The sequence below is a fragment of the Hyalella azteca genome, unplaced genomic scaffold, assembly GCF_000764305.2.
Source record: "Hyalella azteca isolate HAZT.00-mixed unplaced genomic scaffold, Hazt_2.0.2 contig11549, whole genome shotgun sequence".
Classification (NCBI taxonomy): domain Eukaryota; kingdom Metazoa; phylum Arthropoda; class Malacostraca; order Amphipoda; family Hyalellidae; genus Hyalella; species Hyalella azteca.
The window spans coordinates 82,899-95,759 of NW_025941542.1; the positions used below are offsets into that span (position 1 = coordinate 82,899).

The following is a 12,861-nucleotide window of genomic DNA, read 5'->3' on the forward strand; positions in this document are numbered from 1 at the left end:
CTAATGAAGGTTATGAAAGCAACGAAGAGAAGAGCCCTATTTTGTCAAAACAATTGTGGTGGGCATTTAAAAGATATTATATTTAAAAACTAGGATACAATATTACCATAAAAATGTTCTTCTTTTAAATAAAACAAGTTTCAACTTCAAAACGTTCTTGGTTTTTTATTTATTAACAAATTAAAAGGGTCTGTTAATTCTGGTACACCCTGTATAAGCAGAGAATTACTTAATCTGAAAGTCGACCATTTTTACAGCAACGCTTAAGATACGATAAGAACAACACAGCCTTTTAATTTCCCAATAAATTGTTCTATCCTCAAGCTTTAAGTATAGAAAATTTTCGAAGAGAACGTAAGCAACATTTGATTTCAAACCTTGGGAGGAGAATAATAGCATCGCAAACTCTATACGTTTTTATTAATTTCAGTACATTGGTGAAAGAATGTAGGGAAGATGAAGCATTTCCTCTCTGCAGTGAAATGTGCGGAACTTGAGTATTTTTAGGCAGACATTATATTTGCCTCGAAATTTCTAATCAAATAATATTTTACTTATTTTAAGAGGGGATCTTTGATTTGTCATGGATTCTGTCACTCGTGACGGTTTTGTAGATCACTACTCAGCACGCGTCGCAGTCTCTATGATTAAACTGAATTCACAGTTATCAACCATCTGCTCTGCATCTTGGACAAAACAAACAATAGCAATAACATTGGGAGTACTCATGTTAATATGCTACTTGTCTGAGCCTAAATAGCTAATTAATCGTTTAGACCTTTCTTGCGCCAATATTATAGATTTACCTATTAAGTAAAAATTCTAAGAATGGCGAATAACATGTGAAAAAAGACATTTTTAACCATTGACCTTTTTTGCCGTGTGGGTGGAATAACCTAAAAAGCGCATCATTATCCCTTTGCAGTGCTTAAAGCTAAAACTTTAAATCGTACTTAATTTGCATGTAGTAACAAAATTGCACAGCTGAAGCTCTGAACGGACGTGAGCAACATCTTACGCTGACACGAAAGATTTTATCGAAGAATCTTCCATTAACAATCAGATTTCTAATTTCATTAATAACAGCTATAAGATGGTGATTTGGGGTTAATTCAACTGTAACTAATTCTCCTATATAAGCGTATTTCACATTTCAAATACCTTAAAATTAACTATCGATGGAGATTCAAGTGCTTTTAACTAGTTTATCACATGTCGAAGAATTTGTGTAATGGATACGAGTCCACATCAATCAATGAAAACTCTTCTTGTTAGGTTGTTATTTAAATAGTGATAAAATGCGAAACTTTATAACACCGAGCATAATTATGGTGGTGAAATATTCCAAAATACTTGCATTTTTTAGGATTTAAAATAAATTAATGGTTTAAATATGTTTTCATAAAAGATTCACAAGGAGCATTAATTTGCAGACAATCTGTAATTCCCTTTTAAGCAAATTAAGAAAAAGTAGTAGCATCATTGATGCTCTCATTGACGATGGATAAGAAAAACCAAGTTTGTGACTCAAACCATCAATGCGATTAACCATTTTCATTTCACATTAAGAAAATCGATCTTTCGTGCAAGCGGTTGGATCTTCATAACGACAAGAGAAGATTTTTTAAACGTTATCCAACGATGAATTAATTTTTTAAGTAAAAATTGAGTCGAATTTCAGTTTCATGCTGTAAGTGGTTGTTCAATAGAAAAAGTTCAGTATAATGCTGAATATTTTGGAACATGAACACCAGATTATATGTGATATTAAAATGCATATTTGAATAGAAATAAAAATTACAAAATCTGATGTGTTTAACCCCCAAAATATCAAACCAAACCAGAAAGAGAGCAGATTCACACAATCAACTATAATCAAAAACTACAAAGTGGACTTTTAAAAAACGATCTCTCTCCGGTAAGCAGTAGAAACTGCACTGAGGCCATTTGAAAAATTATCTATCTATTAAAAAATCCCAGTTTGTTGTTGTCTCTTGCTCCAACTTCAGGGAATGCTCGGAAAGCGAAAGTGCATTGCACTTTACAGACGTGGTCATTGAGGATCGCTTCTGGGCTGTATGATTTGGCAAGGTGGAAGCAGTTGTCCACCTTCAAGCTCTGACAAATCGGCTGCGAGAGAAAAGAGAACCGAATAGCATTGGGAAAGTGTTAAAATTGGAATACATTTTATAGAATTCTTACGTGTCAAAGGTAGAAGACAGTAATATACGCATCCTCACCCCTTCTTTGGTGCAAGTACACATGACGCAAGGCGATATTCTGTCAGCGGCTCCAATTTCGATGTTTGTGGTCCCAACGCTGCACGAAACTCGCTCCTTCCACAGCTCCAGGTTCATGGCCGGCATATCTCGGCAGGATACCCTTGGGTTCCTAAAACAAAATGGCTGGTATTGAAATTTTTAATTTAAGAAAGTAATCAGATCTGCGAAGAACATGTTAAAAGAAAACAAAGTAAAATGAATAATAATGTGCATTCAAACACACTATATGAACGACTTAGGTACTGTTATATGCCTAACATTGAATATTGTTTCAAGCATGCATGTAAAATATTATGACGTGCCGAATAAGCTTACAAATTTTCTCTCGTTGCAAATTTTCAATCAGTAAATATTTTTCTTTCTAAATTATTGACTCACAAGAATGGGTCAGGAAGATCGAATCCCGACCGCTGCTCGGAATCCACGGTCTCGCAGTTGTCACAAAGAAGACGTGATAGCGTCACTTTTCTAATCTCTGTAAGTTGAGAATCCGTAAATCTGACCAACGGGTCAGAGTTTTCATACCAAAATCGGTCACATTTTCTCAAATTTCTAAACTGAATACCCATAATACAACCGAAGGTTGGGCCAATAAGACCACCGTGAAGAGGTGTCTCGATAAGACCTCCTGTGAATAAATCGATATCGTCAACGTGATCGTAAATTCTCTTGAGCCTTTCAATGATGGGTTTCGCAACTTCCCTGCTGAGGTCATCGAAGGTTCGGGCTCGGGTAAGATTGCAGAGTACGCGGTATTCGTTGTACGGCTGCAATCCATGGTCACGTCCTCTTTGAATGTTGAGAGAAGCGAGGTCGAATCCGGAAAATTTATGCTCCTTCTCTTCGAATAAATGATTTGTAACTTCATCTGTTAAAAACTGGTCGAAGGTTTCAATCGGAACAGTCGTCAAGCCTCGCATGATTTCGTCTAGCATTCCAGGTTCGAAGAGCAGATCGGTGTTGAAGAAGTGGTCACTCAGTTTCACAGGCGGGTCTCGCTTCGCGAATATGCCGTCCATTCTTTCGAATGCAGGCTTAAGAAGAGTGTGGCCAAAACGGAAAACAATTCCAATTTCGTTCAGAATCGTTGCGTCGCATTTGGAGTCGTACCCTGAAAAATTCGATCATAATAGGTTCGGCAATTAATATTTTCACACCAGTATAATGAGTATGGCATGTGTATGCAAGCTGCACGTAAAGATTGTTTTAGAACATTTAATGGCAATGGATTTTGATGACAATCTTTTGACTGACAAACCTTCGTAATATCCCTCAGGCAAGAGATTCAACTCGTACAAGTTGATGGCGTTCCATCCCAATACTCTTGGTAGCCACTCATTGAAAGTGATGTGCTGGTTGATGGCCGTTACTATGCGGCGAGTTTGCTGGAAGAGAGCTTCGTCTGTCCAATGTTTGTTGTGCTTTTTGAGTTCATCGGCAACTCGGTTGTGCTCTCGCAAGAAAAGAGTATGGATGGCAGCTAGAGCTGGTTGTTCTGCAGCCCGTGTGTCACCTGAATACAAAATGATCACTAATGATTTATCAACGGCTCATATAGACAAAATAAATATGGATCAAATTGTTGGAATGGTTAAAAATTTTTTTACTTAGTATTAAAAGCAATTTTGAAGTTGATGGTGAAAACGAGCAAGAACCTATTTATGTTTCAAGTTAAACGAGGCAGAAAAAGTTCTAGGAGCACAACGTTAACTAGCTGAATGACATCTGATTTTGCAAAGGACGAAATGACATCATGGCGTGAGCCGAACAATTCCACACTAATGTTTTCTTGTCACTGCAGTATACGCTTCGTTAAATCTGGTGAAGCATAAGCGCGATAAAGCCTTGAAAACTTGGCTCCAGGGCTCAAGGCTCGTAGTCACAGAGCGGCGAAGTCTAATAGCGGTGCGCAGATGGACATGATTTGAAATTGGTGCTCAGTCCTCAGTTCGAAAAGCCAGCGTTCGGCTGGAGCAAATTGGCGCCGGTCGACGGCTGGCAACTTCTTTTTCCTTCTTTATATATCGCTCAAAATTTCCTCCTCGTCAGCTAGGTGAACGCAATAGCAGCTTGTACAATGCCAGCTGAGTAATTTATGACTTCTGTGAACCTTCATTCCTTCAAGAGGGCCGCTATAAGAATTGTTAGTATTCGGTATTTTCACTCTGCATGTGAGTACGTTTTTTTACATAGTTTTTGGTGAAAAATATTCACAACAAGAACGTTGATCAAAGAATGCCGGGCACACCGATCACTGAAGAATGAAAGGTGAAGCCGATATTGATATCCTAAAATGAGTGCACAAGTCGCGCAATTCCTGAAAATTGATATGCAATGTTTCTAAAAATTTTCCTTCATAATAACTGTTCATAAAAAAGATACAATGTCTTAATACTGTCCAAATAAAAAGCTGAATAGGAATGTAAAAATTCACGTTGTTATCTAATTAACGATTAAAAAGAACTACTTATTGAATGAACTCATATGACACGTTGTTACGAACTTATTGAAACTCATAGGAAGCTCTCGAGCCTGCCGAGATCTCCCGGCTGTCTCTACGAACCTTAAGTTTGCCTGCACAAGTTACCACTAGTAAAGAATAACCGTGAGGGATACATGGTTTACTTAATATATACTATACAATCATAGTTCTCATGTCTTTATTGTGCACAACTTACCTCTCGTAAAACATAAGAGTGCGGCATCGCTACAGTCGTATTTCTCGGGTCATAGGCACACACAAATTACCTCCGGTGAAGCATAAGCGCGAGGCAGCTTTACATTCGTGGTTTTCAGGGTTCGTCGGCAGGAAAGGCTTTCCACGGATAGGATTTTCAGTCCAAACAAGATGTCCATCCTATCATGAGAAAATAATATTTTTTTTTCGTTAATGATTATTAATGAATTATCGATTAATTTAAGCATGTTTCAATTGTTCAAGGTCAGTGCACTACTACTATCGAATTTCACTAGTGACAAGACAGTAAAGTTTCCATACTTTTTTTTCTGTCAAATAATATTTATTGACTATTCTGTGACTGGAGGCAAGTATATAGGAGCAAATTGGATAATTTCAATCTCTTTTCGAGATCTTCGTTTTTTTTTCTAACTAAAAAATTAATCCTATTCACATGGGCAGCCAATTGTTACAATTATATTTTCATCCGAGATACTGTATCTATATTCACTCCATCATATTCACACCCGATATTTTTTTTTAAATTCCCCAGGGTTTATTCACCTTCATGGGCATTATTGATTACCTTAAGTATATGAACGTAATATGCATTTAACATAATAATAATACAGAAATTAGTGGCCTCGTAAAATCATTTTTACCTTAAAAACTCGAAGTTTGCGTTGCTCGCATTTATCTGACCCGTAGGTATGCGATGCGTCGAGGTAAGAGGTCACTTGATTTATCTGTTCCCGGTAGCCTGGAATAAACAGGTGAAAATGGCTTGAAAACTATGCAAAACATTACATTCTTCTTAAGGAAATATTTTGAATCCTTCAATATGTAGTTAAATATTGAAGAAGCCGTAAAGATTCAATGTAAAATGCATATAATTTGTTGATGAGGCATCTCGGCAAAAACTTGGTTTACCATGTCACGTTTAATATTGGGCCGTCGCTACATAGTTTTTGCTAAAAGTGTATATCGTTACAGGCTGCATGATTTACGGTTAAAATAACCCTAGACGACTCATTCATTGGGTTATTGGGTACTTTATCGTTCACAGCATCTTACAATGAATATCGTGTGATGGGAAAAATTTCTACCTCTTAGAAAACCGGACGGTTATTTTGTAATTAGAAAATGATAATTTTTAGTCTTTCAAAGAAAAATTTTAGTGGTTATAAATTTCATTATTGTTATTCATGGGAACAAAAATCCTCACATAACATCCCCCTTGCCCTTGTTTCATTTTGAAAGTAAGTAGATCATTTTCGCGTGTGGCAGGTTACATACTAACCTCAATTGCTCATTAGTTGAGGCGCTCTCTATAATAATCTACTAATAATTAAGTCCTACGTACCAAGTGTTAGTTGACCGGGCATGGAGCGTGTAAGCGGCAGGCAGAACGGCTTTCCTGTGCTGATGTTAACCGGTGGGAAGAAAGGATCGTTGGGAGGAACGTGTATTGGGAAACATTCAGGATGTGTAACTTGAGGAGAATCACACTGACGGCAATCCAAGATTGAATCTTGGAAACCTGAAAATAAATGCCGTTCTTATTACCGTCTCTAAAATGGAGATTTTTTCAATTTCTCATATCTAGCTCCGATAATAGATAAAAATGTACTTCACAGATTTAGAGTAGTGTCCAACCGTCCCATTGAACTGCAAGTTAAATGAGGCGAATTATATCATTATATAATATAAATTAAGCTAAAATGACAAAGAAACCCAAATACCTCGTATCTCATTCGACTTATGCAAGTTATGCAATCTCGAAGCCACTAAAGTTCCCAAAACTCCGTACCCTTGTTAACAGGCGTAAATATGAGATCGTGGTCAATGAGCTGTCCCCACTGCATTATCATGAGCGTGTAGCGAACGTGAGGAGCGGAGACGTCGCTGTGGATGTTCGTCGAGATGAGTCTTGCCGTGGGCAGGGGCTTCTTTGTGACGGAGAACGCCCTTGGCGTTGAGAGACCTGTAAAATTCATCCAATTATAAACTAATTACAATCCTCAGCGGTAAAGTGATTAAATCGTGATAATAATAATAAGTGATAAATATTATCAAAGTGAATTTAAATTTTTTTTGACTTCTTTGAGTTTCAGATTTTGATTTGGCTTTGCGTTGACCATGTTTTTAGGAAATTGGTGGAATGAATACACTTGACAAATCAATGCTCATCAGTATTAAAGTAATTGAGGTGAATCAAGTGCGGACCTTAAATGATTGCAGAAATACAATTCGTGCAAGATGAATATGCTTCAGATATAAAGAATCTAAACTAAATAGGCGAATTATCTGGAATCCAACTTCTTAACCTCACCATCTTCGTAAGAAGGTCTTAGCAGCCTGGCTTGCGCACGGAATGATTTTCCAAGACCAGGATTTTTCAAGTTGTTACACCAGCCCGTGGCCGTCCTAAACCTTGACGTGTGATCGCAGGGAAGAGTTTGATCGTCGCATTCGAAAATGTTCGGGATTTCCATTATATCGCTGACGTCAATGTTTGGTAGAACATCCATGAGATCGTTTATACTGTTCGGCGATACTGAGCCAGACTCAATATCTTTCAGCTGAGAGTCGATGTTTCGAGTCGTTCGTAATCTTTCGTTTCTGAAAGTAAAGGAAAAATTTTATTTGAACTTTGAGGCGAAAAAGTATGCAAATAAAATAATAATTGAAAGAAGCATTAGGACCTGAATAAAACACAAAATCTAATGAGAAAAAACAGAATATAGTGGAATACCTAATTAAATTGCAAACTTGCCTTTCTATGTTCACTTGATCATAATTTTGCTCAAACATTCATCGCGGGATCTAATTGCTACTCATGAAATGAACGATGACAACACAGTATTCGATTCTCACTTTATGAGTTTATAATTTGTGGAGCTGTAATAACTACTGAGGGTTGTGGTATAAATCATTCTATCCATTACATGTGACACTTAAAAGTCAGTCAAGACAGTCTAAGAAATCAAATTGGCATGAATTCGGAGGGTGTAATTACCCTTGAATGAAATTATTCACGAATCTTGCAGATGCAAATTGCAGAATGAAAGATGTGTTAGAGATCTTGATGGCCTGGTTCTTGGGTCTGTTGAAGGCATACGCTGAACCGCTGGCTCCTTGGGGATCCGCACTTTTTCCTAAAGAAGCAATAATTAACAGAGGGATTGAAGTTACCTTTCGTATAGTTATTTCCAGTAATAGTTTGTTATCTTCTCCAAAATGATGATGGAATTTTCACGGTTTAAAAAAAGTTTATAATTTTTTCAAAAACCGGGGTCCAGCAATTCTGTACTCTGCTTGTCAGTTAAAAATGTTTATTATTTAATCATTGCAATATTACGAGAAAATAATTATAACAAAAATTACTCTTTGAAATCCACTAGACAACAACTTTTTGCTGGAGAGACAATTGACAATTACTCTTGGAAATCCAGTAGACAACAATAAACTTCTTAACTAATATCTATCAACATAAGTTTAACTGTGAATCATTGTGTATAATTACATAACATATACCGGCAGTAATAGTAATTCGAATTTTCTGCGTCTGTGTCTTATTTCGGTCGAAAATGTTGTCATTTTCATTCGTAATGTTGTCATTTTATTATAAGTACTTACGTCTATTCCACAATTCTTTCTCATGAGTCCTTAAGAAATCCCAGGCTTGGACGCCAACGTCAAAAGAATCCAGAAGCAGGAATTCAGCCTCACGTATAACACGCGGGCTCACGTTCATATTGTCACTTCTGTCAATCAGTGCTCTCATGTGTTCTGTAGTCATGGCCAGAGGTTCCTGAAACTTCCGTCGTCGAAAAAAGTCGTCTTTCGCTTGTCGTCGTATACGTCTATTTAACTTTGACAGTCGTCCGTGAGTCGATTTTTCTAAAAATAGCAGTCGACTTCAGTTTGCAGTCATGAAAAGTTGATATATGCCAAAATGACCATAGACTATCCAGAAAATTTTCATCAATGTTAGTGGAACAGAATTATCCAAATAAACTATTTTAATTTAATCCTGAGAATACGACTCACGGTTCTCCCAAAGATTCCACTCAGAGTCTCTCATGGATCCGATATCTCTCTTGGCGCGCTCGATGCTCTCTTGCAACATCTCGTCGGGCACGACGAAGTTCGGAGAAGCCGTCTTCCACTTACGCAGGTTGATCGATGGAATATTCTTGCCAGCACACGACATCTCAGCGTTACTGAAATTCGATCAAATGTTTAGCATCAATTATACAGAATTGGTAAGAGACGAAATTCGCCTTGATGGCTTAATCTGAATCAGTAGCTCAAAGTAAGTACAGTATTAAATAAATTTTACCGGGTAGCGGGAAAATTGAGTGATTAAATTCCGCGATATTTCTCAAACAAGCGACATAGGGTTGATGCAAGTACTTACTGATTACTTCATTAGGATGGGTTGTACAAAAATATTTTGGAATACTTTGTTTTAATTAGTGAACTGAATGGAGATTCACTCACAGGAAAGGATCGGCCTGGATTAGAGCCTTCGGCTGAATGTATTGAATGTTGTCGCTGTTGTCGCAAATAATTCTGGCCAGACTCGTTTTGCGGACCTCGTAAAGTTGTTCTGGAAAAAGTGTTTCCCAAATTATTTTTTAAAGGTAAAGGTAAAGGTAAAAATTAAAGGTAAAAATTATTAACAAAAGCACTTGTTCCATACAATATTTTTATCTAATAAACAATTTATCAACTCATGAGGTATCTTCATTCAGAATGTAAAGCCACAAATAATATCTGTATTTTTGATGTGAGCGATCTTCATGTATGTGTCTTTTATATTCAATGAGCCAGAATAATCTCCCTAAGTGAATTTATAAAAAAACAAGGTGTAATATAACCATTTATAGGTAGACTATAAGAAGAAGGTTATATTACCATACAGTAGCAAACAAGTATTTATGGATCAAACCTTTAGTGATGGCAGATGGCGGGATGTCGTTTTCATACCAGTAGCGGTCACCTCGTCTCAGGTAGTGGAACTGCCTGCCGATCAGGCATCCGAACGTGGGACCAACCACAGCTCCGCGGTTGGGCTTCTCCGACAACCCTCCAGTGAACAGGTCGATGTCTTCTACAGACCTGGTCACAAATTAATATTTGATGTAAAAACAATCATCTGAATCTGACAGACATGTTACATTGTTTTTTTTTTTGCCGCCCTCGAAAATAAAATTCTTGTTTGAACATATTCATTCATTCAAGTTTAAATCTAATCATACAGTTTAGGGGAGCGTCTTCCCTAAAATTTATTTCGGCTATTTATAGACAGATCACTTCGAAATTTGGTACACATACATATGTAAAACAGATATCTAAGACTTTTTTGTTCGTGTGAATTTTTCGAAAAAAATGAAAAAAAACGTGAAATTCTTAGAAAACGACCAAAAAAGGGGGTACCGTAGAAATCCTACTCCTCCTAGGGTTTTAGAGCTACAACATCGAAACACATATCATTCGATGCGTAAAGACCATATCTATAATTCATCGTGAACGTTTTTTGAAATTCTCTTTTTTGTGAAAATAAAATTAGAGAACGGATGAGTCTCATTTGTATTTTAGAACATTAAGCAGAAAGAGGAAGCAGTTTAACACAGTTGACAGGGTGAATCATTGCGTATGCATAATTATTCTGGCCAGTTATCGTGCTTTAAGCTTCCCCAAATTTAATCATGAGCGATTACCTTTTTACACGAAAAATACTTTATTATTTTTTACGTGAGGAGAATTCTTACTGGTACACCCTTTTAAGGGCATCGATAGTCGCAGGTGGTATGACGTCTTCCAAATCCTCGAAGCCCTTGGCCTTTTTAAGGCCGCAGAAACCGCGCCACGCGTTGTACGAGGCGATGCCGTGGTCCCGGCCCTGCTGGATTATGGTCGCCACGCGGTCGATGCCGATGCCTGCAAACAGTCCGGAAGAAGGTATATACTAAAGGAACTTACGTCGAAATGCCTTATTGAAAAATTGCATCTACTTCTGTAGAAATGTGGTCAAGAATGTATTTAATCGAGGCTGGATAATCGAATAAAACGTATGGTCTTCACTCTGATGGTTTATGTAGAGAGGCTATCGAGAGGACAATTTTTCAGCTATGCAGCGTTCCCAATGCTCCAAAATAATATGAAAGCCTGTTTGGCAGGTTTATCACAAAAGAACTATATGCAACCATATAGTTCATGCTCAGATCGTCATCGATGCTATTTTGCTTGAAAACTATATACCTGAAATGAGGGAATTTGAGAATCATATGGGTTTGGTCTGGAACAAGATTAGGCAATTTCATAACTTGTCCATTAAATAAAAGATTATTTTCATATAATGGAAATATAATTATTAGCTTGTAATAGGACAAAATGTCAATGGTAAATCTTTACTAATAGCACACAAATAAGTAACCCAAACCATTCTCATCCATGAAGAGTCTGTTAGAAATGGCGTCGGCGATGGCAGGGTCTTCGTTCTGGGCGTGTGAGTGCACCAAGCCTTCCAGAATCTCGTCGAACTTGCCTCGCTCGTACAGGTCGAAGGGGCTGTAGAATGTTTCCGTGATGGACCTATCGCTTACCTTGCGACCCTGTAGAGTCATTAAGATGTAATATAAGATTAATTTTGTCCTAAATATACAATTGAAGGAACAATTAACGAATATATGGTAACTGTGTGCCTCAATTATTGGCCAGTAAAAATTGTAATTGTCATCAACAAAATTTCTACATGCTTGGACATAATTCCGTTTAATATCTTCAGGTTATCAAGTGGCAAGATAGCCCGATTTTGATTTTTAATAAAATAAATGTGATTTTGCACTGATGACGCAGGCGAGTGTCTAGAAAACACGTCTAAGACTTGAATCCCTGAGAGATGATTTGTTTCTATTGTGCAAAAATGTAAGGAACGACTGTAAATTAAAAGTTTTATGTTTATATCTGAAAATTCATTATAGCACATTATAGGCTTTATTATCTTATCATATAATATATAAATGAATTTGAATCTTGTTTATTGAACTATTTTAACCATACCCCAGAATAGTATTCGACGGTGTTGGGCATCATGGACATGATAAAAGCAAGTGCGGCGGAACCGACGGAGTTTGCGACGCCCGCGTTGATGTTGATGTCGTAACCTGTGAAGAATCCTGACGACTGCGGATTTAGTCCGTACTTTTCGACAACAGTCTGTAAAAAATTACAATTCATTAAAAGAAATAATGTCTCGAATAATAGACGTGTTTTTTGAATGTATTTTCTACGGTTATAATGGTTTGATATTCAATTTAAAATACATAAATAAATAAATAGCCGTCACACACAAACACTTGTTTTGATTTGAACGTGCTGCTACCTGGCCTAAAATAGCAGGAAGGAATTCCGTGTAGACGACATGCTGCAGCTCGGCGCCGACAATTCTGCGAGCCTCTTGGAAAATTTGTTCATCATTCCAGTGAGTGTTGAGTTTATGGAGAGCATCTGCCACTCGGTTATGTTCCCTCATAAACAATTGATGCATTGCAGCCAGTCCCACGTGTTCGTTTACTCGAACGTCTCCAGACTTGAAGCACCTGCCCAAGATTATGGATATAATCCAGGCAAATAGTTCTTCATTGCACATGCTAAGTTGAAATAATGGGCCTCCTCTCAATAAAACTAGCCAAATAATTCACATATGATTTTGGATTGACGAAAAACAAGTTTATTTATCTATAAGCTGTCAGGCTTTTTAGCGCAACACACATCATGCTTTTAGTAACAGACAATACCCTGACAATAAGTAACAACACAGAAAAGAAAACAGAAGTAACAGACAATACAGGAGAGTTTATAACTCTCCTCTAAGTAACAGTCAATGAGAGT

At 37.3% G+C, this 12,861-nt stretch overlaps 1 protein-coding gene across 2 annotated transcripts in view; it reads right to left on the reverse strand.

Moving 5' to 3' along the window:
- Positions 1-403: 403 nt before the first annotated feature.
- Positions 404-12,861, reverse strand: part of LOC108681451 — a 55,743-nt gene continuing 43,285 nt past the window's right edge. The window contains exons 8-25 of one of the 2 annotated variants that reach the window (XM_018170479.2): positions 12,353-12,569; positions 12,031-12,186; positions 11,411-11,582; positions 10,740-10,908; positions 9,917-10,086; positions 9,466-9,574; positions 9,013-9,185; positions 8,599-8,862; positions 7,979-8,117; positions 7,292-7,581; positions 6,770-6,943; positions 6,323-6,499; positions 5,622-5,719; positions 5,031-5,139; positions 3,541-3,795; positions 2,661-3,393; positions 2,241-2,391; positions 404-2,130 (exon numbers count right to left, since the gene is read on the reverse strand). In XM_018170479.2, coding sequence (XP_018025968.1) covers positions 1,960-2,130; positions 2,241-2,391; positions 2,661-3,393; positions 3,541-3,795; positions 5,031-5,139; positions 5,622-5,719; positions 6,323-6,499; positions 6,770-6,943; positions 7,292-7,581; positions 7,979-8,117; positions 8,599-8,862; positions 9,013-9,185; positions 9,466-9,574; positions 9,917-10,086; positions 10,740-10,908; positions 11,411-11,582; positions 12,031-12,186; positions 12,353-12,569 — 3,727 coding nt within the window. In that variant the 3' untranslated portion in view covers positions 404-1,959. The remainder of the gene's footprint in view (positions 2,131-2,240; positions 2,392-2,660; positions 3,394-3,540; positions 3,796-5,030; positions 5,140-5,621; positions 5,720-6,322; positions 6,500-6,769; positions 6,944-7,291; positions 7,582-7,978; positions 8,118-8,598; positions 8,863-9,012; positions 9,186-9,465; positions 9,575-9,916; positions 10,087-10,739; positions 10,909-11,410; positions 11,583-12,030; positions 12,187-12,352; positions 12,570-12,861) is intronic. The other variant, XM_018170480.2, reaches the window with a different exon arrangement.